A 26875-nucleotide genomic window follows, 5' to 3' on the forward strand; every position below is an offset into this window, starting at 1 on the left:
AGAGCGAATCAGCTGAGAGTCGGAGGCCGATCTAATCATGCTAATTAACCTATGCTGAAACTGAAAGAGGCTGTTTTTTTCTTGCTGTTTGCTTGCAAGGAGGTAAGTGCTGCAAGGCACAGGTCAAAGGGGGGGCCACCCTCCTTGCACTTAGCCCTCCTGTCGCCCCCCCTTTGCCTCTAGCGTCCCTCTTGCCGCCCCCCTTGTCATTTACCGCCCACTTTGGCAACCACTGGCTTAACTACTTAACAACTGGTTCTACCAAAGTAGAATCCCACCACTGGGTCTACCCATTTATATTTGCAGGCGTCGGTCTACTCATTTCTTTTCTTTTAACACTGATCAGCTGTAGGGTGGCTCTTTGAAGCCCCGGCAGCTGCGAGGCCAATAAAATTATAAAAAAACACCAAACCATTTGTTAAATTGCTGGCTCGCCCACCCCTCACCCAGTGGTGCGGAGGGGCGGAGCAAGGGGCAGGGCGAGCCAGCAATTTAACAAACGGTTCCGTCGAACCCCCTAGAACCGGCAGAATCCCACCACTGCCTCAAACCCATGTGGTCCTGTTCATCAGTAAACCACCTTTCCAATCAGCCTCCATGTTTCCAGTGTCTTTCTCCCAGCTTGGAACTGAACAAGATGGATATTTCTTCCAACACCACTATGCTAAACTAAAATAATTTAGTTGTTTATAAAACTGGGCTCTCACTGTTATAGGAATATGGATGGGATTCACAATTCTACAGAATTATGGAATCACAGTCTACAAAATTGTGCTGCTGCTCTTCCATGAATCTGGCAGCTTGGGCAGATGGTATTATATATTTCTCATCAGCATTATCAGCCCAATCTTATATACCTAGAGCTGTGATGGTGAACCTATGGTACGTGTGCCACAGGTGGCACGCAGAGCCCTCTCTACGGGCACGCCAGCCATCGCCTCAGCCCAGCTCTACCGCACATGTGTGTGCACCTCCCACCAGGTCTCTGTTGGGCATGCACGGGGACACGTACAAATACGTGGGGGACGTGCGTGCATGTACGGGGGTGCTTGCATTGCATTTTGGAGGTTTGGGCACGCATGTGTGCATTTGCATGCTTGCGCACACACTTTGGGCACTCAGCACCAAAAAGGTTAACCATCACTGACCTAGAGCCATCATATAGGGATGCAGGTACCTGTACAGGTGGAGGTAAAAGTGATTTGCTTTTTGAATCCTTTGGTCCTCATCAGGGGTGGGTTCTAAATTTTTTTACTACTGGTTCTGTGGGCGTAGCTTATTTTCTGGGCGTAGCTTGATGGTCATGTGACAATTATTTAGGATTTAACAGAGGTACTGGTCTACCAGGCTTTTAACTGCTTGCAGAGCTGTACCGATCTACCCATTTATTTTTGCAGGCACTGGTCTACCCATTTATTTTTGCAGGCACCGGTCTACTCATTTGTTTTCTTTTAACACTGATCAGCTGTAGGGCGGCCCTTTGAAGCCCGGTGGCAAGAGTTTAAACAGTTTTTTTCCCCTCTAGCCATCAGCTGGGACTCAGGAGGCAGCAATAGATTGGGGGTGGGGCCATATAAAAGGTAAGAATAATGCAGGGGGTGGGTGGCGGAGGCAGGGGTGGTGGGGGGCGGGGGCCCCCCAGAACCGGTTCGGTGATGTCATATCGTCACTGCTACCGGCTAGGCGGAACCGGGCGGAACAGGGAGGAACCCACCACTGGTCCTCATGCATCAGACTGCCTTTTCTCTGCCTATGGTTAATGCAAAGCATACCAGTTTGGAAAAAAAATGCTTATAAAAATGAAGTTGGAAGATTTTTAAACCTTATCTTTGTCAGGGGAAAAAAACCTAATTACTGAGCTATAGTTAATGCAAAGCATATTAACTTTGCCTACCTTCTCTTGCCAACCTCAATCTTACACCGTTGCTCTTTTGCCAACCCCGTTCTTGTAATGTTGTCCATTTCCTATGTACTATTAATGTCTAGTTCCCTATTCCCCATAACCTCAGTTCCTCCTATTCAGTAGAACAAGGAACAGAAGTTGCAGGTAAACAGGAACGATGCCTTAAGACATACTTTCCAGCTAACAGACAAAGGAAATCACACATTAAGACATATTTCTAAGTATGCAGGTTAATATTCATGTTTCATTTTCTTATAAATACTCAAGGCTAAATATTCTATCTTTTCTATCCATACTCTGTCTTTAAAATAGACTTTTCATGTTAACCTATTGGTCAAAACTGGCAACCTGTGAGACCCCTTAGTCAGAGTCCATAAAAATATCTAAGATCTTACAGACCCTGACCAAAAGCCCCCCCCAGCCCATGACCTCTCATCAGAGATCCATTTTCCTTTCTCACCTCTAACCCCTAATTAAAATGAAATACATTTGAGGTGGGTTTTCTTCCCTCCTTCATGGTCCTTCTTTCTCAATTAAAATGCTTCCTTTAGTAAAAGAAAGTATCTCATTTTTAAATATTTAATTAATAAAAGATGAATAATTTGTTCTTTGTGAAATGAAAAGTGGCTTATCATTGCAATAAGAGTGCAATCACCTGTGTGTCAATTGAGATTTACTTCCCTGGAATACAGATTGTTGTTGGGGGAAACACAAAAGGAGGAAGGAGTATTATGTATATTTGCCACCTTGAGTTATTTATAAAAAATAATAAAGGCAAGATACATAAATTAATAGGCTATTCCCTCCACTCTTGCAGAGCCTGAAAAGACTGATAGGCTCAGTTGTTGTACATGAGTCTGTCTACTTTTTCACAGAAAAACAATGATCACTAATATTACAAATCTATAATAAAGATACTTGTATTCTTCCTCTACTTCAGTCCTAGCCTAGCATTTGTCTTGTTGGAATGACCCTGACTGGAATCTTTACCAACCGAAGCCAGTTGTATAAACTAAGCATTTATTATATGTTTTGACTAATGTTTTACTTTTAGTCATATTAACCATAAGAAGGCAGGCACTATATGACCAGTTTCATCCTTGGAGTACAATATATTTAGGGTAACCATACTTCTTTGGAAAAAATAAAGGAGAAACCTGAAAAAGGAGCAAATCTGAAAGGGGTTCATATAGAAAAAAAATCTCAATTGTTTATGTTTACAACTTTGCTTTATAAAGCAAAATTCAAGAAAAAAACCCCAAGAAAATCTTTACAAAAATGTATAGTCTAATAAAAATATCTAAATCAAGCATTGTATATTAATATAATTTTAAAAGATAATTCAATCACCATACTTTTTGCATGAATGTGAAAAATTGTGCATTAAATGGTATGGTACGTGTATGATACACGTTAAATGACTAAAAGAAAAAATGAAAAATTTAAAGAATAAATAAATCTAAAGGACAGTTTACTGGGGGGGAAAAGGACTGTCCTTTATAATAAAGGAGGTATAGTCACTATGGACCAGTGTTTTTCAAACATGGCAACTTGAAAATGTGTGAACTTCAATTTCCAGAATTCTCAAGCTAGTAGCTATGTAGAAAATTCAAGTTGTCAAGGTTAGGAAACACTGCTGTAGACATAGTACAGCATCTGTATTTCTATGGTCTAAGAGCTCAGGAGAAGGTGGGCTGCATGTAACATTCTGATAAATTCTATATATTTCTTCCTACAGCAATTGGGCACCAGGATCTGGATAAAGCGAATGCGCTGTATATAATACAGTAGTCACCTAGACTAAAGTGCAAAGTTTTGTGTGTTCAATTCCTGGCAGACGGTTTCAACCCTATTGAATAACATTTAGCCTCCTCCTTTAAGTCCCTATAAGGATTATTCCTGGTATAAAAACACCACACAGATTATAAATCTGCTTCTAGGAGGGATGTTGATAGAAGAAATGTGTTTAATTTTAACATTATTGTTGTTGGGGATATTGACAATCCAGACATTATCAGTATATTGATGATTTCCAATTAATGTCTATAATCTCCTTTTAATGTGAATCAAGCCTTTCAAGGGTTTAGGCATTGTTTGAAATGCCTAAACAAAAATCAAAAGCAGAGCAATTAATTTTATATCCCCTGCTAATTTATGGCTTCTATTCTACTTCTGAAGTGAAAACAATATAAAAATGATAATTGTCTTTATCTCATTTATACATTCTAGAGGCAATGCCAGTGGGTAGGATCCATTATCACTTCAGATGAACTGAAAGATTTTGATCCGCTGCTGGGAAAGGCAGATTCTTGCTGGTGCAAATGGCATCAGGAAACTCAGTGTTCTTGCTTTAGGGACAGTGACATTCAGTTTCTTCCATTGTTTAGATTTGTTGTCTAAGCAGCAACGCCCCATTCAGTTTCACGAACAGGCTATATTTGATGTAACTTCCTTTCAATCTGCAGCAAAACAAGGATCACAGCAGCGAACAGGAGAAGGAATATACAATCACCCCAGCTTTGTTTAGAAGAACTGTCCAGGACAAGCTGGCAGGTAAGAACGTAAGAATAGAATTTGTGTATGTACTTAATTTAATTTGTGAAGAAATGAAATTTAAAATAGACTGTTCTTGTTGTACCTTCGCTCAGGTTAATACAGACAAGAATGTGACAAGTCTGAGCAGGAAATAAAGAATGGATTAGGGATTTGTAGGAGGTACTATGCACATTAAGAGTCTTCACTCAGAAATCAAGTTTGTAGGTGGCTAAGTGGCTGACATTTGAGGAAAAATCAGGAGAGCATATCTCTTCAAAGACATCCAAAAATCAAAGTTACATTGAAAATCAGTCATCCGATATAGATACTTTTGAAAAAGAGCTAGATTAGGAACAAAGTAATATTTTTGACCCTTTCTTTGAATCTGAAACTTGATTGCAACTTTTGATTATTACTTTTTAAAGGGACTTTGTTATTCTCTGTGTGCGCATGTGTTTTAAAACTCCAAAATATTTTCAAGTTTTACTGTATTTGGTACGGCCTTTGAAATTATTGCTTTGATTGCGTTGATCTCTACAAAAATATTCTTATCAGTAGTTCTTGTAGAATGTTGCAACCTAATCTACTCATAGGTAATAGTGGAATTTCCTCCCAATTAGTAGTGCAGAATTTTACTCAGATATAAACTTCTTTGATTTTAATGGGTCTTACTCACAATTGTTAACTATGATTCAAAATGCATACAACTGTAGATTAAATAACTAAAATGTACATGGTGACTAAAAAAAAGTTCATCCTAAGGAGAAAAATATATCTAAGGATTTAGATATTGTTATAGAAATCCAGATGCTTTGCACTGAGTATGTTGATTGACAGACAGATAGATAAACAGACAGCATGTTTCTTCTTATCTCTGTGAGTCAAAGATAGACTTTTGTTGATGTTCAATTACCATAGTTTCTAATCATATTTTGATGGCTATATGTTGCCCTTCCTCCACCCCTGTAAAATAATTCGGTTGCACAGGCCTGGATTCTAGATGAAAATTATCTGTGTTTTTATTGCAGAAAAAAAATTGAAAACAATGACTGGGATGGGAAACCAGTTATTACTTTCATAGTTTACTGACCATCCATTCAGTTGCATAATTGTTTAACGACTGGGTAAAGACATATGACTATTTAGATTAAAAGGTTAATATTGTGTGAGACACTGGGAAGTTAGCCAGGTAAAACCAGAGGAATTGTGACTTATCACAAAAATTTCCTATTTCCTTTTAAGAAGCATGTCTTTCATTTTAGATGCGTAAAGCCTAAATGTAATAGCTTTGCAGCTCTCAGTCTGTTTCCTGAGGGTTTGAGGGCAATAGCTTTTTGCTACTCTGAATACTAAACTGAGGTGCCTTTCAGTACAAGATGTGAAAAATCATGGAAATAGGAATAAATATAAGACTCTGAGGTGGTAACTTTTGACAATACTAGAGACAGAACAGTATTTTTTAAATTTTTTAAATTTTATTTTAATTCAAACATCATCTTCCATTAAACAGTGTGTCATCTGGGTACAAATATTTTGTGCAAGTATTTTATACAATAACAATTACAATTTACAACCATATTTATTATTTTATCTATTCTTAACTTAATACTAATAGTAATAGATACCATACCTAATACTATAACAGTCCTCTTCTTAACTTATTTAACTTTGTTAAAACATTTTCTCTGTTTCACTCCTCTGCTGTTTGCCACTGTTCATATTTATTTACTAACCATTGGTAAAATAGTTCCCATATGTTATAATAATCAAATTGTTCCTTCCCTTTAATTTCAAGTATTAACCTATTCATTTCTGCACATTCTAATATTTTCCTAATATAAGACTCTGAGGTGGTAAAATGCTGTACAATCAGGCCAGAAATATATTAACAAGGGAGATCAGAGCAGCAAAAAGAAGCTACTCTGAAAAGCTAAAGAATCAGTTCTCAACAAATGAACCAGCAAACATGTGGAAAACTCTTAAAAATATAACCGGCTATGGCAAACCTCCTTCCCAGGCTGAAGGAAATCAACAATTGGCAGATGACCTGAACGTGTTTTACTGCAGGTTTGAAAGGAAACTACATCCACCTATCTCCACAACCCCAATCTCAGACACACCAACAACAGCCAAGCCTCCTACAACTGACCCCATCCCATTGGGTTCACAACCCCTAATGGTCACAGAAAAGGAAGTGCAAGACCTATTTCACAGACAAAAGCCAGGAAAAGCTCCAGGCCCAGACAAGATAACTCCTTCTTGCTTAAAAGTCTGGGCTGACCAACTGGCCCCCATCTTCACCCAAATCTTCAATAAATCCCTAGAGATGTGCTATGTTCCTTCTTGCTTCAAATCCTCTACTATCATCCCACTGCCGAAGAAGCCCACCATCAAGGAACTGAATGACTACAGACCAGTTGTTCTAACATCTGTAGTCATGAAAACCTTTGAAAGGCTAGTGCTGTCCCACTTGAAAACCATCACGGATCTGCTGTTAGACCCCTTGCAATTTGCATACTGAGCAAATAGATCAACAAGTGATCCTGTTAATATGGTTCTGCATTACATCCTACAACATCTTGAATCTCCAAAGACCTACACAAGGGTCCTCTTTGTAGACTTTAGTTCAGCATTCAATACCATCATTCCAGATATTCTTCTAACTAAGCTAAACCAGCTAGAGCTACCTGAACACACTGGACACACAGTGAATCATAAGCTTCCTAACAAACAGTAAGCAGCAGGTGAAGCTAAGCAGAATCACATCAGATACTTGTACAATTAGCACAGGGGGTCCCCAAAGCCGTGTGCTCTCCCCACTTCTCTTCTCTCTGTATACCAATGACTGCATCTATAACGATCCATCTGTTAAACTACTGAAGTTCACAGATGACACAATAGTGATCAGTCTCATTCGAGACAATGATGAATCCGCATACAGACGGGAGGTTGAACAACTAGCCTTGTGGTGCGACTGGAACAATCTGGAACTGAACACACTCAAAACTGTAGAAATGGTAGTAGACTTTAAGAGAAACCCTTTCATACTTCCACCTCTTACAATACTAGACAACACAGTATCAACAGTAGAGACCTTCAAATTTCTAGGTTCTACCATATCGCAAGATCTACAATGTACAGCTAACATCAAAAACGTCATCAAAAAATCACAACAAAGAATGTTCTTTCTGCGCCAACTCAGAAAGCTCAAACCACCCAAGGAGCTGCTGATACAGCTCTACAGAAGAATTATTGAGTCTGTCATCTGCACCTCTATAACTGCCTGGTTTGGTTCTGCAACCCAACAAGACAGACACAGACTTCAGAGGATAATTAGAACTGCAGAAAAAACAGTTGCTACCAACCTACCTTCCACTGAAGACCTGTATACTGCACGAGTTAAAAAGAGGGCTGTGAAAATATTTACAGATCCCTCCCACCCTGGACATAAACTATTTCAACCCCTACCCTCAAAACGACCCTATAGAGCACTGCACACCAGAACAACTAGACATAAAAACAGTTTTTTCCCAAATGCTATCACAAATAATTCCCTCAACACTGTCAAACTATTTACTAACTCTGCACTACTATTAATCTTCTCATCGTTCCTATCTTTCCACTTATGACTGTATGACTGTAACTTCGTTGCTTGTATCCTTACAATTTATATTGACTGTCTCCTAATATGATTTGATTGCTTATTTGTCCCCTATGACTATCATTAAGTGTTGTACCTTATGATTCTTGATGAACGTATCTTGTCTTTTTATGTACACTGAGAGCATATGCACCAAAGACAAATTCCTTGTGTGTCCAATCACACTTGGCCAATAAAAAATCTATTCTATTCTATTAACTTTTGACAATACCAGAGACAGAACAGTATTAAGCATATCTGTGAATTAGCTTTCTCCTTCCAAAATAGCAAATCAGATGCCTATGTGAAGGCTACAAGACCAATCACACTCTCCTATTCCTGAACTAATGGAAATAGGAAGCTTACTAATTTGAGTACTAGGGTTTATAGCTGAAAAATTCATGAATTTGCATTTGAAAACTACTTTAAATAAAGTCCCAGATTCTGTAAACACTTATGAAAGAACAAGTATGTGACTGTACTCTTTTCCTGACTTCACCTCATTCATCTGAGGCACAAGGAACCTTGGTGGCCCACTGGGCATCATGCAACCTGTTGCAACTAGTTTATCAGCTGCATACCTTTCCTAAACAGGGTGGCCAGGCTGTGGTGGTTCTGCTCTGTCAACATTTAGCCCCACAACCTTTTGGGCACCAGGGACTGGTTCTGTGGAGAGAGGTTTTTCTGTGGACTGGAGGGGGCATGGTTTCATGTGCTGCCTGCATCACACAAATAGACCCCTGTTGTATATATTTCTACAAGGACTTTATCTAGGTCTGTTCCTGAATATGATATAGAGGCTGAATTGATGTTTGAAGGATCCTTTAGATGATTTTGGACTTTCATACTTAGGTAACACTTTTTCTGCCCCAATATTAAGATCTATGATGTGGGCAGGAAACTAACCTCAAGGCCTCATGACTGGGCAAAATGCATTATCTGGAAAGGGGAACAAAGCTTTTTCTTTTGAAATACAATGGTTTGAGGAAGCCCTTCCCCCCAGCACCAGATTGGCCCCACACTGCTGTTCAGCAGTCCCAGCTGAATACTTGGTTTTCTATTTGAGCATTTTTTGAATGTCCCTTGGGAAAATCTTTGTATTTGTATTTGTATTGTATTAACTGTTTTACTCCTGAACAGTTTTGCATCCAATTTTTATTGTGTTTGTAAGTACACAAATCTCACTCCATTCTCAAAAGCTCCCATGCTTTGAACACTATTGTTCTCTTTTTTTTTCAATGTTTTCAGTTTCATAATGCTGTTTCCAACAGAGCACAGATCAGGACATAGCCAAAGATCAGTTTGCTCCTAACTTACCTAAGATGATGCAAGAAGGTAGGGGTCTATGGGGTGATGCTCTGATTTCTATAAAAGTCAAACATTTGCATTATCAGCGCCTCTGTGCATGGCTCCCATCTGTTCCTGCGTGGACAAAGGCAGCCTACCCAAAATGAAGTAGAAAGCCATTGCTTCCTGATTTGCTCCAATGCTCCATGTGGATTTGTCACCCTGCTTTTTTCCTTGTTGTAACTGAAAAAAAAAGTAGGATAATTGAAAAGGTTGAATATTACTCTCTGAGAGAACACATTTTATATCAAAATATTTCCCAGTCCCAAATAAGTCAAAACAGGTCTTCTGTTTCTTGTGTCTTGCTCTTTCGTTGCTTGCTCCTCACCTTCCTTTATCTGACTAACTCTGCATTTGGAGCAGATGCTATTGAAGAGAAAACTATATCTGTCATCCACTTCATCACAATTACATCTTCTTATAATACTGATTTCTTACGTTAAGTCATCACTATTTTGTAAAGGAACTAAACACCTATTCAGTATTCCTACAGCACCCTTGAGATTATTGTTGTAAACTGCTCAGAGTTATGATCTAAGGTGGGCAGCCATACAAATCTATAAATAAAGAAGCAAACAAACAAAAACCCACTGGGACTATGCTACGTATCATTTCCCCCTTGAAGATGGAAATGAAAAGAGGAGCAGACATCAACTGCATTTTAATTTAAAGCTCTGGCTGGCTTTTTCTAGGAGTCTATCTTAACAAGCATGGGAATAAGATGGAATGCTTAGGCATCCAACATGGCCATAAGGCAACTTTCTGTTTCAAGTCCTTAAACACCACTTCCTTCCAGGAAGAAGACAAACCATGGAAAACATCCTTCTAAGGCTTATCCAGACAAATCTTATTAATCCTCATTGACTTGGAAGCCATAATGCGTGTAGTCAAGCCATGAGGTGACTTGTCTGATCTCTGAGCATGAGCAACTTTGAAGGGCAGAAATTTATACCAATTTAAGAGATTAAAGAAGCAATTAAGAAAGAGATTAAAGAAGAAAATTATAATTGGTAGGGTGACTGGCACAGGTAGGCTGTCAGCACTAAAAAAAATACATAGAAGAGAAACTAGCAGTACCATGACTGATGATGAAAGAAATTAAAACAACAAAAACAATACCAAATTTATGGGAGGAGGCATGTATAATAATACAAAAAAGGAATGACCTGAAGAAACCTCAAACATGTAAACCAAATTCTTTTTGAATATTGATTTCAAGATATGCACTGTTATATTAGCTGAATGTATGAGGAAATACATTCCCAAAATTATACACAGGGATCAGATTGTTTTATAAAAACAATCATAATCATCTAGTGCATTTTCATAAATGCACTAGAATTTATCAACATTGGGAGAAAAAAAAGCTACAGTACTATTTCTGCAGAAAAAACTTTTGACAATTTGGAATGGTCTTTTTTTTTAATCGGAGGTCTTAAACAAAATATATCCCAGAAAAGAATTCAAAACTTGGAAGGAGAGTACATGCCAACAATAAACCGCAAAGGTTTATTTAAAGGAGGGTTTAAATAAGAACCCTCTCTGAAAACGTTTCACTTAGCAGAGTCACAAAGCAAAAGTGTCCACTTGTATTTGTATTTGTAATTGTTCTGGGAGTCTTGGTGAACAAGATCTGGAACGATAAATATGGAATTTGGATCAAAATTCAAGGAGAGGAATACAGGATGAAATGTTATACAGATGATCTGGTATTAACAATTGTAAAACCACAAAGCTCTATACCAGTGATGCAGGGGCAGATTCCAAATCCCGTCACTACTGGTTTGCTCATGCGCATGTGCAGCGCTTCTGTGCAGAAGCATCCGAGTGGGTGGGCGGAGCCTCCTGCTGCTACCAGTTTGCCTGATCCGGTGCAAACCAGTAGCAACCCACCACTGCAGTGATGGCTAACCTTTTCCGGACCGAGTGCCCAAAGAGCACGTGCATTCACATGAATGCACATGCCCAAACCCCCAAAATGGAATGTGCGTGTAGACCCTGTGCATGCACCCCTCTCCCATGCACATGTGAGCCCCCCACACGTACCCTGCTTCTGCGCATGTATGCGTGGCTCCCTGCCCCCATGCATGCACGCCTGACTCCCCTTGTGCATGCGCGCACAGCCCCCAGTTGGCCGGTGGAAGATGTGCATGCATGCACAGCAGAGCTGAACTGGGGCAATGGCTCGCATGCCATTAGAGAGGGCGCTGCATGCCACCTCTGGCACGCGCTGCCATAGGTTCGACATCATGGCTCTATACAATAAAACTACTCAAATATTTTGTTTGCTTTTCCAGATGCAAAATCAATGAAAAAAAAAGCCCACAACAAAATAATAAAGCATTTAACTTCCAAAGGAAAAAATGTAAAAAAAGTGACCAGTTGTGGGAGAACAATAAATAAATAAATGTTGAAATGTATAGAATTTTACATGACAGGATGCGGTAAAGATGTATTTCAAAACAATAACAACAAATTATGGAAGGAAATAAAGCAAGGTCTTGAAACGTAAAAAGGCTAAAAATGACTGTATTACCCAATATAAACTTTTCAATTCAAATATCACCAATTCAAGTCACAGATTAAAAAATTGCAACATTAGCAAAGAACAATTAATATATTTACATGGAGTGGGGAAAAAAGGAGCCAAGAGTGAATTTCAAAACTTAATTTGCAAGACTTAAAAGAGACTGGTATAGTTTTTTCCAATCTCAGATTATATAATATAGTAAACTGTCTATAATTAAAAACAGAATGGATAAATTTTCCTAAAAGCAGAATATCAATGATAAAAGGAGCCGTTTTTGTGTATGTATGTATGCAGTAGTGGGTTTCAATTTTGGCAGCTACTGGTTCGTTCGTGAGTGCACGTGCACTCACGACTCTTTTTTTTTATTGAAAAGTTTTAAAATGTTTTACAAACAAATTTCCCCCCCTTCCCCCATCCCTTACCCTCTCCCTCCCCCCCCCCGACTTCCCAGAGCAAAATACAGGGTATTGCATTTAACAAACATAAGCTAACGTAAGCAAACTAACTATAAACTCTTAACTTCCCCTTACTCTTTAACTCCGCCATAGGTACTAAAATATCAAAGTAAAAAGAAAAATCATCTAAATATTTCATTCATAAGCTATTTGCAACTTTTTAGTCCCATATTTGTTTTGTATATAGTCAATCCATCTTCTCCATTCCAATATGTATCTTTCATTCGAACAATCCTTCAAATATGCAGAAATTTTAGCCATTTCTGCCAAATTAGCTACTTTTAATGTCCATTCTTCAATAGTAGGCATTTCTTCCTTCTTCCAATATTGCGCCACCAAAAGTCTGGCTGCAGTTATTAAATTCAAAATCAGATTAGTCTCTATAACTGTACATCCTTCAATTATACCCAGTAAAAACAACTGTGGAGTAAATTTTATCTTCCTTTTAAGAATATTTTGTATAATCCACCATATCTTAATCCAAAATGCATTAATTTTCTTACATGTCCACCATACATGAAAATACGTTGCATCATCACATTTACATCTCCAACATGTAGGTTGTAAACTCAGATACATACAGGCTAACTTTTGGGGATCTAAATGCCATCTATAAAACATTTTGTAGAAATTTTCTCTTAGATTTTGGGCTTGAGTAAACTTCACATTTCTAACCCATATTTTCTCCCATACATCCATAGATATTGATTCCCCAAAGTTTTGTGCCCATTTTATCACACAATCCTTCACTAACTCAGTTTCTGAATTTATTTCTATCAATGCATTATACAACCTTTTAATATGCATTGGACTTTGATCTCTAATTTGTTTTATTAAGTTTTCTTCATTTTGCAAAATGCCAATTTTCTGATCTTCTTTCCACCTAGTATACAATTGCCCATACTGAAACCAGGTTTGAATTTTCCTTTCTTCCTTTAATACCTCTAAAGATTTTAATTGCAATATACCTCTTTCCAGAATAAGAAGCTCTTTGTAAGTAGTCACATCTTGTTTCTGCTCCACACTTTTATTCTCTATCATATGTCTAGGTATTGTCCAAACAGGTAGTTTACTATTTAATTTATATTGATACTTTTTCCATACACGTAATAATGCATTTCTTAATATATGACTTTTAAAATTCTTATCCACCTTTTTATCATATAGTGAATATGCATGCCATCCATATAACAAATCATACCCTTCAATATTCAATATTCTCTCTTCTGTTAAATTAATCCAATCACTAATTGCTGAGAGCACAGCTGCCTCGTAATACAATCTTAAATTAGGCATTTTGAGACCTCCTCTTTCACGTATATCTTGCATTATTTTCCGTTTTATCCTTGGTCTCTTTCCTGCCCACACAAAATTAGTAATACCCTTCTGCCATTCGTTCAAATTTCCATCTTTTTTCAGTATTGGTATCATTTGGAAAAGAAATAAGAACTTGGGCAAAATATTCACCTTCACTGTAGCTATCCTTCCCAGCAATGATAATTGCATTTTTTTCGAACTTTCCATCTCTTTCTGGATTTTTTGCCACAGTAATTCATAATTACACTTATATAATTTCGCATTTGATGTTGTAATATAAACCCCTAAATATTTAACCTTCTTAACTGATTCAAATCCTGTTATTCTTTCAATTTCTTCTTTTTGACTTGTAACCATATTTTTAATTATTATCTTTGTTTTCCCTGCATTAATTTTAAATCCAGAGACTTGTCCATATTGGTTAATTATATCCATTAAACCTATAATGAATTTATTGATTGGGTCAAAGTCACAACCAGGTCATCTGCGAATGCTCGTACCCTGTAATCCTCATTCCTAATTTTAATTCCCCTTATTTTATCTGAACCACGTATTTTATTCAACAAAAATTCCAGAGTCAAAATAAACAATAATGGAGATAAAGGACATCCTTGTCTTGTTCCCTTTTCTATATTAAAAGTTTCCGTTAAACTACCATTAATTATTACTTGTGCTGTTTGTTGCTGATATATTGCCTTAATAGATTGTATAAAATACTCTCCAAATTGCATCTTTTCAATTATTTTCAATAAAAAAATCCAGTTCAATCGATCAAACACTTTTTCCGCATCTAAAAATATGAGCACCGCAGGGACCTGGTTGTTTTTTCCCAAATACTCCAATATATTAACTATTTGTCTTACATTACTCTTCATGTATCGCCTATTAATGAAACCAGTTCGGTCATTGTGAATCATTTGTTGCATAACTGGCATCAACCTATTTGCCAATATTTTAGTAAAGATCTTGTAATCTGTATTTAACAATGATATAGGCCTATAGTTTTTTGGCTGAGTATGATCTTGGTCTTCCTTTGGAATCAGGGAAATAAATGCTGTTCTCCAAGAAGGAGGCACTTGTCCTCCAGTTTGTATTTTATTAAATAGTTCTTTAAGTGGTTCCACCATTTCTGCCTGCAAATTTTTATAATAAACTGCTGTCAACCCATCTGTCCTGGGGGCTTTTCCCACCTTCAATTGTTTAATTGCTAAAATAATTTCCTCAACAGTTATCAATTGATTCAAACCTTCCCTTTGTTCTTCTGAGATTATAGAGATATTCCCCCTCTGTAAATATTTATCTATATCTATGCCTTGAATCTTACCACTAGTATACAACTTCGTGTAGAATTCTGAAAATGCTTTTTTAACCATATTTTGCTGGTACACCTCTTTACCCTTATATTCTATTTTCTCTATAGTACGTAGCTTTTGTTTTTTCCGAAGCAAATATGCCAACCATCTGCCTTATTCGCATTACAAAAAGAGTTATGTTTGGCATATTGCAAATTAGTTGCTACCTGGTCTGCCATCAACATATTAAATTGTCCTCGCAATAAATTAATTGCTTCTTTTGTTTTCTTATCAGTTGGGTTTAAAATTAATACTTGCTCTTTATTTTTTATTTCTTCTTCTAACTCCTTCCATTTCCTTTCCTGTTTACGTCTATATTTATTATTCAAATAAATTAAAATACCTCTCATATATGTTTTACTTGCATCCCAAACCATCTCCATAGGTGTACCTTTATGCAAATTCATAACAAAAAATTCTTTCATAAATTGTTTACATTCTTTCACATTTTCCTCATATCTGAACAAATTTTCATTCAGCCTCCAGGACTTCCTGGGTGCCTTTTCATATTCTAATTCCATCCAAACTGGACTATGATCTGTTAATGTTCTTGGACATATTTTCGTTTTCTTCACCCTAGAAAAAAATTCATTAGAAATTAATATAAAATCAATCCTGGAAAATGACTGATGTCTATCAGAGAAGAAAGTAAAATCTTTCTCTTCTCCGTTCCTCTCACGCCAAATATCTATCAGCTCCATATCCTCCATCATATCAAAAAAGATTTAGGCAATCTAGCACGTGTTTGAATATTTTGTAGAGATCCTTTTTTGTCCTTTTTAATATCCAAAACTCCATTCCAGTCTCCCATCATTATATGTGTTTTATAATTCCACTGTATTAATTTAGCATGTAAAGTCTTATAAAAACTTTCTTGTTGCTGATTTGGTGCATATAATCCAATCAATAATGTTTTTTTCCCTTCTATTAAGATTGCAATTGCAATATATCTTCCTTGTGGATCTGCTTCAATTAATTTAGCTGTTAAGCCTTTTTTTAGGTATATAACTATACCATTTTTCTTTTCCGGTGCAGATGCTATAAAATGTGTCCCCAATCTTGCATTTGTTAAATATTTTTGATCTTGCATTCTAATATGTGTCTCTGGAAGGCATATACTGTCATTTTTATACTGTTTCAGATAATGAAATATTTTCCTCCTCTTTTGCGGTGAGTTTAATCCATTGACATTCCAGGTTAGAAATTTACTTGCCATTTTTGGCAATTTGAAGCTTTTCAAGCATTAGCTGAAGGTCATCTTTCACTTTGATCTTCGGCCTTGCCCCTCCCACTGCTTCTGATTTTGTAGTTTCTTGTGCTTTGATCTGAGCTTGCTGCACCTTTAATTCCTCTTGGCGTTTCTTTGCTGCTCGAGTCTGTCTTTGATCCCTCAGCTCTTCTACTTTGCCATATAACTCCATATCTTGGGCAGAGCTCGTAAATTGTAGTAAATCTTCTTCAACAATCGAAGCCCCTCCTTGAGCCTCTGCCTGAGCCTGGATAATTTCTTTCACTCCCACTCTTGTTTCCTCTATTTCCTGTCTTCTTCTGATTTCTGGAGAAGAAGAACCTCCAGCCTTCAATACATTAAAGTAAAAATCCCTTGTCTTCCATAATGTATTAAGACGGAATCTCTGTCCTGAATAATCCACCACCAATCCAGTTGGAATCTCCCATCTATACTGTATCTGACGTTTTCTGAGTTCATCCACCACAAAAGCATAGTCCTTCCTTGCTCTCAACATTTTGGAAGGGATTTCTTTTAATGTTAAAACTTCCTGCCCTGCCACTTGAAGTTTATTTTTGTAGGAAGCCTGCAATATCATATTTCTTAGCCTTCTTGTTGTAAAGTAAATTACAATGTCTCTTGGTAAATTTCTCTGCCTGACCACCCATGAATTAACGCGATAAATTTTATCCATTTGCCAATCCAGATCCTCCTTTCTTTCTTGAGTTATCTGTGCAAAGGCTTCTGCAAAGATCTCTCTCAAATTCTCTTGGGTATTTTCTTTCAGGCCTCTTACTCTTATAGCAAATTCCATCGATCTATATTATATCATCATCACCTCTGAGTCTGCTTTTTCTATCTGAGTCTGAACCTCTCCCATTTTATTCTCCAAATTCACGTTTGATTGATTAACTTCCTCTAATCTTTCATCTAACCCTTCAATATGGCTTGCCAAACCTTTAAATGCAAAAATAATGTCTTCTCTAATTGCCTTATTTCGAGCTTGAATTTCATCCTTGATTTCTGTCACTTCTCCAGTTACTTCATCCATTTTATCAGTCACCACTTTCATTTTTTCATCAAGAACAGAAGTAATTTTTTCTTCTAAAGAGAAGGCTTGCAGCTTTAAGGCTTGCTGCAAGGCTTCCAGGGTTAAAACTTGTGGTTCTGCTGGAGCTGTCAAAGATTGCGGTTTGGGTGGTAGAATAGGGAAACTCACAGTAATTTTAGCCCCAGCAATCTTTATTTGCTTAGAAGCCATTTTCCAATTTTCAGTTCCAGATTAAAACTTTTACAACAACCAATCCCAGAAATTAACTCAATTTCCAATTAGTTTCAGTCCTCAGTAAATTTAAATTTCTCTACAGTCCAATTTAATTCTTCTTTCTTTTGAAACAAGTTCCGTTTATTAGCAGCAGAGACTGTCAGCGCAGATGAGTACTTTAAAGTTAACTTTTGTTACCACACCCAATTAAGGCTTGGCGCCATTTCCTTTCACTTTCTTCCCACAGCAGTCAAGAAGGAAGTATTCAATACACAGGAATTAAAGTTTAATATTTGCAATTGGAGTTCCTCCTGACTTTGCTCTGCCTGCTTTTGTATCCAAAATGGTGTTAAAATGTTGCAGGGATGGTCGCGGCGTCTTGTTCTGCTAAATGCAGAAGTGTCCTGGGTCCGGAGCTTGTGTCCGGCTTCTAGGGAGCTCTCACCCTTCGTGCCCCAGGAATTATTCCTGGGACTCTTGGGGAGCTCTATCCAAGCCTGGCTGCTCTCTTTCCCCTCTTTTCCCGAGGGGAAAATTTTCAAGCCGCTAAACAGCTGTTTTTCGCTGTTCTAGCGGCTTTGATGAGATTGCGGGGCTGGCGCTCCGAAAGGAGCTGCCATCGATGACGCGTTGCCACCAGAAGTCATGACTCTTCTGTGCATGTGCAGAGACGTCCGGGTGGGTGGGTGGAGCCTCCCGCTGCCGCCGCTACCGGTTCACTCTGGAATTAAAGTCTGTTAAAATTTGGTAGGATACATACTATCATTTCACCATTAGCATCATTATCAAATCCTTTTTATTTCAAAGACAATTACAATAAGAAAGATTTGGTAACATATGGCAATATTTTCTAATTTATCTTATATTACTCTACAAACTTTCTATCTAATATTTGTGTTTATAATTTCAACATATCTTTTTTCTTTTTTTTCTTTTTTATATGAATAATATTTTTTAAAAAACAAGAAATGGGAATAGTCAAATGATGAAATCTCAGTCTCAGGCAGAAATGTATAGGTAGTCCTTGACTTGCAACCATTCATTTAGTAATATTCCAAGTTATACTGGCACTGAAAGAAGTGACATGATTGTAAGTTTTTCACACTTATAACCGTTGCAGCACCCCCATGGTCATGTGATCAAAATTCAGACACTTGGCAACTGACATGTATTTATCATGTTGCACTGTCCTGAGATCATGTGATCACTTTTGGTGACCTGCAAGCAAAGTCAATGGGGAAACCAGATTCACTTAATAATTGTGTTACTAATTTCACAACTGCAATGATTCACTTAATGACTGTGACACGAAAAGTTGTAAAATGGGAGAAAACTCACTTAACAACTGTTGCTTAGCAATAGAAATTTTGGACATATTGTGGTCATAAGTTGAGGACTGCCTGTAATTTGAGTAAGTACCTCTCCCTTGTTCAGTAACCTGTTAGTAGAAGTAGTACTGTCATTCATAATCCTGACATACTAGTCTGATCTACCTTGAAGAGCTGAAAACGATCATGCAAGTTTGAATGTGTGTTCCCCTTCAGCCTCCAAACATCAAGGTAGGACCTCCACAGCTTCACGTAGTAGTCCAAGGGTGGAGATATAAAGCTAGGTATCATCAGCATACTTACCCATTAGCTCACCCAGCAGCTTTATCTGGATGTTAAACCAGAGAGGAAAAAATAACAAACTGTAAGGCACTCTACAAAGTCAAGGCCCAGTGAAAGACCTTTCCCAGCCAATCAACAGTACTTGGAACCACCCCAGCTGAAGGAAGAGAACCGGCACAATAAAATGTCACCAACATCCTATCCCTGAAGCTGTCCTGTTTCAGGTCTCAAACTCACATAGTTGCTAGATGAGGAAAGCAACTTACTTAAGTCTGAGCAAATAGTAGCAGACAAAGAAGAAAACATAATCAACAAAGTCTCTTGATAAGAAAGCTTTCCTGAGTGGTTTTGCTTTCAAAAGAAGCACATTGAAAAGTAGTCAAATCCAGTCCAAAGTTCAGAGAGCCAGGTCAGATTTGTCAGCCAGGCCAAGGTCAGAGATTCACAAGAATGACATACCAGAGCAGGAAATCAGATAGATGTTTCCAATGGAGAAATGTGTTAGTGTTGTATCTGAAATTAGGCTGCAGCCAACTGTCTTTTATTAAGAGAATTACTCCCTTACTTGGAGGAGGGCCCTCATTGAGCTTCTTTGCTCTGCTGTCTGCTCTACTTGCCAACTCTGAAAGTTTGGAGACCGTACATCATCAACTGACTACTCCAGCTGTTCTAATGGTGCCCGAGTAGGATCAGCCTCAGGTGATTCCTGGCTTAGTGTCTCCTAAGGATAACGTTCCTCTTGTTCAGCTAGAATAGCTTCTTCAGAATCTGAGTCCTGGGCCATGATAAAGAACTGATCCAGAAGAATACTATGGTTGATGGTATTGAAAGCCACTGGGATATCAAGGATGTGTACACTACTTTCAATTTTGTCTACCATCCAAAAATTTGTTCCTTTCCATACTCAGGCCTGGATCCAGACTGAAAAGAGTCCAGGAAATTTCTTCATTCAGAATCCTCCAAAGCTGCTGTGCAACCAACTTCTCAACAACCTTTCCTAAAAAAGAAAGCAAGGAGGGCAAAAATGTGCAAAACTGTCTAGCATTAGCTTCTTAAGGGCTGAACCACTGCCTGTTTAAAAGGAGGAGGAACCAGCCCCCTCACTCATGGAAGAATTCAACCACATGTCACATCCCGAGTGGCCTCATCAAGGCAGGTTGGGCATCTAATATATAGCTCTCAGTCATGAGGATCCCATTTGCTTTCTCAGCTCCAAAAGGATCCAATTCCTCCTGGATAATGAAGCAAGACTGTAACTAACTAAGCAAGAAGTATCTCCACAGAACCTACTCCAAAACGAGAATTTAACTGGGAGCAGATCTGAGTGATTTTATCCAACAGATGTCCAGCATATTCTTAACCATAAAAGCCACTAGTTTACCTTTGATAGTTGATAATTGTCTGATGGAGAAAAAAAAGAGGATCAAAATATAGTGCATTGAGCTCCCATGGCAAAAGCAAGCAATAGTAAATAATAATATACAATAAATACAAGGTGTTTCAAAACGACAAAGGAGAGTTTCCCATCTTATAGAAAATAGGGAAAATAAGGAATTGTGCTGATTCTTAGGAACTTACTTAGGGATTTGGGCCAGTAGTTTATTAATTAACATTCCCAGCAGGGTTGTTCTGAGGATAAATTGGACAATTGTATGTACTGTATTATTTAGTTGCCCTAAAGTTGAAAGGCTTGGGTAAAACAACAAGTTAATCAGTGATTGTATTCACGTTGTTACCTAAGTCAGGATTGACTTTATTTGGTTTTGCCTTATTGCATTGCATGCAAGATATGAATAGTTGAAATATAGAGGTTCTTGCATTTTAATAATCACAGAAAATGTTTGACTATTGAATAAATCTGAAACATGCATATAGAAGAGGTATGAAAGACAAGTGAGCATTCTTTTTCTGTGAATAAAAAACTTGTCAGGAAGCTTCAGAGCAATCTGCTAGTACTTTTCAAGAGTAATACATTTTATTGTAAGGCACAAGCTTTCAAGAGCTACAGCTCAGTTCATCACATGCATGGAGTGATTTAAGTGATGTAGGATTTAAATATATTGGGATGAAGCGGAGGGGGAAGAGAGAATAGTTATGCAGATGACAGACCTCATGTTCCTTACCAATTAAGAAATATAATGTGTTACAAATCTCATATGTGTATTTGTTGGGGCCATGATGTTGTTGTTGATGTATAGTAGATGGGGAGGCAGAATAGACATTTGGGTTTTTGGCAGAGTCTGGTTCCCACGTTGCTATAGTTGTCCTGTTGTTTCTTGTTGCATGTGACAATCTGCTTCAAATTGGGGTATTGACTGTATGCAAATATGGACCTGTCAGCCAGCCTAAGAAAATGAAATAACATTGTCCAGTAGAGCTTAAATATATATAAATAATGCACTTGAATGACTTGAGTTGTAAATGATAACCAATGATGTTCTATTGTTTCATGGTCTGTCTTCTAATAAGTCCTTCCTGAGACTCAGTCTGTCTTTACTGATTTGCTCAGGAAGAGTATATGTTTTCTGATACCTAAGCAGTCAGTCAGTTAGTTTATTTTGGTTACTGACCAGCAAAGCAGACCTAATCTATGTATACTTAGGGTTGCCAGGTCTGCTTCCAAAAAATAGCGGACAAGCGGGGTGTGTGTGTGTGTGTGTTAAATAGTAAAAAAAAAAAAAATACAATTAAATTATATATTTTCTTACAAACATTTTAACACGTATTAAAATAATCACTTCAAAACTTTACTTAAAATTCAAAACATCAAATATATTATAATAATATTTAAAATATTAAATTACATTTTACTTTGCTGTCATGTGTATTTTTTATTTGACTGCGCAGCTTTGATCAATTCTTTGTGTTTAAGGAATAATTCTTTAATTTCAGTACAAAGTTGAGAAATATTAAAAAATATACAAAGTTCACTTCGAACTGATACAAGCAGTCGGTTACGTTCGTCAGTCCACAAATTTCCCATGATACCGAAAATTTGTTCAACGTTTGCATTTGATACCGGAATTGATGCACAATACTGGAACAGTTTCAGTAAACTCGGAGCTGGCTCTTTCTTGAAAAAGTACGTCCACTTATCAAGGGATGAATCGCCCTGCAGATGAACATAAACTTCTTCTAAGGCAGAAATTTCATCGAAGAGAGCGTTGGGTGGAAGTTCTTCTCACCATGGTGATAATAACCAGATGTTTGTCATTTCTTCTAAAGTTGTAGGATTATTGCGATCAATTAGATTGAAACAACTTAGCGTCTCATATACTGAATTGGTGAAATTATACCACTTTTCTAGGTACGCAATGGCTCTTTGATACACGTTGATGGCTTCTTTCTTGAACTTTTGCACGGCATTCTCAGGCAAATGTTTTTTACATAAGGCAAATAAAACTTTCATTCAAAAAAACTGCTCATCATATTTTTTTTGCAAAGAATCACGCAGCTTACACATGATAATGTGAAGATCACATGCATGAATTTTCTTGCTTTCCAGCTTCAGTAGGGTGTCTTGCATTATTGACATGAAGAAGTGCATGAAATATAAATACAATTCTGAAATTGTTGGTTCATCGTCCTTTGCGAGTTCATTTTCCTGATCCGAAATAAGGTTCCAGATAACCTTATGGCACTCATCAGATCCAAGAGAAATAAAATACAATTTTAGAAGTATCCAGTTTAAAAGAAGTCTTTCGACCGCTTTAAACAAACTTAACCAACGTGTTGGAACATGGCGCAAAACTTCATGGAATTCTGACTCGCAAAACTGAAAAAATGATTTCAACTCTTCTCGTTTCTTTGCAGAATTCGAAAATTCAGCAAAAACCTTCAGCACTACATTTTTGATATCAAAAGATAACTGTTTTAATGCATTTTTTGCGCTGTTGTGTAAAATGTGATTATTGCAATGAGCATTCGATCTTTGTCTCATTCTAACTTATGAAAAAAAAGACAAAACGCGATTCTCCTATCCTTATTCTCTTAGACTGTACAGCTTTAGATTACGTACCATTTCATCATAAAGCTTTTGAATTAAAAAAATGTCCACTGTTTTGTGAAAAAAAATAGTGAACATAATGTGAAAAAAGTGGACTGTCCGCTCAAATAGTGGACACCTGGCAACCCTATTTAACTTGGCAGTTAGCATGAGTTTATTAAAAGGTTACTAATCTAACAGAAGGCCCTAATTTTTAAGCTGGAAAAGCTTTAAGAAAAAGGCACTCAGATACCAAAGGGAAGCTGGCATTAGGTGAACAGGATAAGTTTATTTGAGGGATTGATTTCTGATCTGGTCAATTCCCAAGCCACCTTCAATTAGGAATTCAGAAAAGTGCTAGATTGGATACAAGTGGCGGAAGAGGATTTAATATTTTGATATGCTGAAAGAAACACTAGAGGACAAAAGGTGTTGCTGATGCTCTCTGGGATTAGAGGGAATTTATTTGCAGACCAATAATTGCTATGCATTGTAACTGAACAACTTGTACAAGTGGTTCTCAACTTACAACCACAATTATGCCCAACATTTCTGTTGCTAAGCAACAGTTCTTAAGTGAGTTTTCCTCCATTTTACGACTTTTTTTTTCAACAATCATTAAGTGAATCACTGCAGTTGTTAAATTAGTAATCCGGCTTCTTCATTGACATTGCTTGTCAGAAGATTGCAAAAGGTGATCACATGTCCTCAGGACATTGCAACCATCATAAATACAGGCTAGTTGCTAAGCATTCAAATTTTGATCACGTGACTTACTTTTAAAAAGTAAGCTTAATTACTCTGGGTTGACTTTGAGTAAAGAACAAAGTGTTTCTTTTTTTATGAACATAAATAAAACTTGTTTTCCTTTGGTGCAGCAACAAAACACAGGAAATAATGTTCTTTTGGAGGATAGCCATGTTCAGCGCTCTCATGAGGGTACACACCTCTTCCCAGATTTCATGGGACTTCATCTTGGACACCTTCATCTATTCATCTGTGAGTACCTATAATGTTCATACTTGCTCTGGCTGAGGATCAGATCTTACACATGACGTAGTAACTTGGAATTCTGAGAATCTATAGTTCTGAATATCTAGAGGCTACAATAAGAGAAAGTGGCATGTGTCACTGAGTCTCCAAGGAGCAATCCTGGATATCGCAGTTCAGCAGCACCTTGATTTTATGCCTTTTCACACTGTCAATAGCTTCTCCTGCATAATAGGGAATGCTAGAAGCTCTAATTGCTGGAGGCAGCAAATTCTCAAAAATGGAACATTCTTTTAACAAGTATAGTTTTGCAGGATCCAATCTGGGTTAGTCACTGGGACTAGAGGTTTTGTCTTCCGAGCTTTTGGACTCATGCTGGTGCCCATCTTCAGGGAACTCATCTCTAGCCTAGGGAGAGAGAGAGAGAAGTTCCCTGAGCTCGGAAGACAAAACCTCTGGTCCTGATGACCAGCCCAGATTCGGTCCTGCAACTTTATCCTGGGACACGTATATTCACCTTCATTCATGAACTATTATGTAAATGTTGGCTCCAGACAGCTGAGTCATCAGGTGGTTGAAATTCCTGGTGTTTAATTCACCAGGAATGAATATTTATGGTTCTTCTTGAAAACCCTCTCCCAATGTATAATTCTTTTCTTATAAAGAGGAAAATCCCTGTCTTTCAGATTCACAGCAAGTGGGGCAAAATAGAGGAGAACACCACACAACTAGAGTTACACAGACAAAAGCGTCAGGGTAGGTGGATATCTTTTAATGTCTTTTGCTTACAAATAGTAGCTTCATCTTCTGATATACATCAATTTGTACAATCGCTTTGCTTTGGTAAATGATCTGATTTCTGCCTTGCTTGCCAACTGCAACTGGGCCTGACAACTCCGTTGTTAACAGTGTGATCATAAAGTAAAATGTTACTTGACCATGCCTGACTTATGACATCAGTTCCAGCTGCAGTTGTGAAACAAATAAGGTGCAATTGTTAAGCACAATGTTATATACCGATAGAGGAGAATATTTGTAGCTCAGGGTTGAAATGAGGGGTTCTTGGTGCTCTCTGAGCTTGCTTGTTTTCTTGCAGACATTTTCTTAATAGGTAGACATAGGATGTCAACTTCGATGGGTATATCAACATTTGCAATGTTAAAGCACATTGGTATGAGAGCTTGCCTATTCACAAAAGGATGCCAATTGAGCATGGTCAGTCTCAAGCAAACTGGGAAGAGCATCCGAAAGTCATCAAGGAAGATGTCATTGGGATCATTGGGCATCACACTGGGGGATGCATAGATAGGATACAGGGCAGCTCAAAAGCACCAATGCTTGTTGTGGTAAACATACAGTATAACATGTTAAATGGAGATAAAGGTAGTCCTCAAGTTACAATTGCAATTGGGACCAGGACTGCCATCACTAAGTAAGGGGGCCATAAAGTACAATATTACATGACCCTTACCAACAGCAATTCAGGCAGTCCTGGTTGTTTTTGTAACCCAAGATGTGTGAGTCATTAAGTGGGGAGTCCCAGGTAAGGAATGTGGGGGTGGGGGGGTAGAGAGGTCCTGGGAGCTGATGTATGTGTGCATGTGCATGTGTGTGATTGTAGGGAAGCTGTTGAAAGAGGACCTGGAGTAGTTGTGATTGCAGGGAGGCCATGGAAAAGGTGCTAGGTGAATGCATTTGTGCAATTGCAGGGAGACCAGGGGGCAGGGGGCATGTGTGTGTGTGTGCTTGCACAATCACAGGAAGACCAAGGAAAGAGGGTACAAGCAGAATTTGCAGCCAATCTAATCTTTCGGGTGAGTGTGGGGGATGATGTTCCAAAGGATAGGAACGATGATAGAAAAGGCTCTCTTCTTGAGTCTTGGACAAGACCTACAACATGTCAATCTTGATGGGATGGGTAGATGTAACCAGTGAGAGGTGGTCCCTCAAATAACCCAGCCTCATGCCATGAATTTATTACCACCACCTTGAATTCAACCTGGAAGCATATTGGCAACCAATGCAGCTGCTGGAACAGAGTTACAACAAGAACTGATTGAAAAATTCACGTATTTGCTTACATTGCTGCATTCTGTACTAGATGAAACTTGCAAGGTATTTGACAAGATATGCTCATTGTGAGAGATTTTCTGACTCCTGGGTCTGAGATTTTCTGACATGGACAGTCATTGAGAAGAAGATAGCAGGACATGGCTGAGTCACTCTTATTACACAATTAATTATGACAGATCATTTTCTCCCTTGTTAGACATGTTGCCAGAATACACGATTGCTGTTGAGATAAACTTTGTAGACATCTCACTCCAGGAGGACTTCAGAAGATTTTTCAAAAACTTTAGTCTCCCAGTTTCAGTAAATGTCCCTGATTCAGATATAAGCATTTCACAAATTAATATTACTACCGGTAAGTAGTCTTTGACCATTTACTATCAACATTTGCTTTTTCTATGTTTAATTTAATTTTGGGGTATTTTTGTGTGTGTGTTGTGTGGCTTAAGATACATCATGATTAATCAGGGTTGCTAGATCTGTGGTACAAAACTAAACTAACAGTTCTTAATTGTTTAATCTCAGTACTCCTTTACATCCTTAAAAGTTATTGAAGACACCAAACAGTTATGGTTTGTTGGGTTTATTTATTCATTTAAAATAATAATAATAAACCCATTACATGTTAACTAACTTTAACCCTAAAACT

General features: G+C 37.7%; 2 protein-coding genes across 2 annotated transcripts in view; one reads left to right on the forward strand and one right to left on the reverse strand.

Moving 5' to 3' along the window:
- Positions 1 to 4337: 4337 nt before the first annotated feature.
- The window catches only part of ADGRF5 (adhesion G protein-coupled receptor F5), a 52175-nt gene continuing 29637 nt past the window's right edge, over positions 4338 to 26875 (forward strand). Inside the window, exons 1-4 of the mRNA XM_034426813.2 lie at positions 4338 to 4456; positions 24045 to 24165; positions 24843 to 24912; positions 26426 to 26581. Coding sequence (XP_034282704.2) covers positions 24064 to 24165; positions 24843 to 24912; positions 26426 to 26581 — 328 coding nt within the window. The 5' untranslated portion in view covers positions 4338 to 4456; positions 24045 to 24063. The remainder of the gene's footprint in view (positions 4457 to 24044; positions 24166 to 24842; positions 24913 to 26425; positions 26582 to 26875) is intronic.
- Positions 16285 to 17568, reverse strand: LOC148116694 (uncharacterized). Its single transcript, XM_087887779.1, has 3 exons — positions 17179 to 17568; positions 16650 to 17073; positions 16285 to 16592 (listed from the first exon to the last, which is right to left on the reverse strand). Exons 1-3 carry the CDS (start codon positions 17566 to 17568, stop codon positions 16285 to 16287), a joined length of 1122 nt encoding a protein of 373 aa, XP_087743905.1.

Source organism: Pantherophis guttatus, chromosome 1 (assembly GCF_059756535.1).
Source record: "Pantherophis guttatus breed Tessera chromosome 1, ASM5975653v1, whole genome shotgun sequence".
In the NCBI taxonomy this organism is placed as follows: Eukaryota; Metazoa; Chordata; class Lepidosauria; order Squamata; family Colubridae; genus Pantherophis; species Pantherophis guttatus.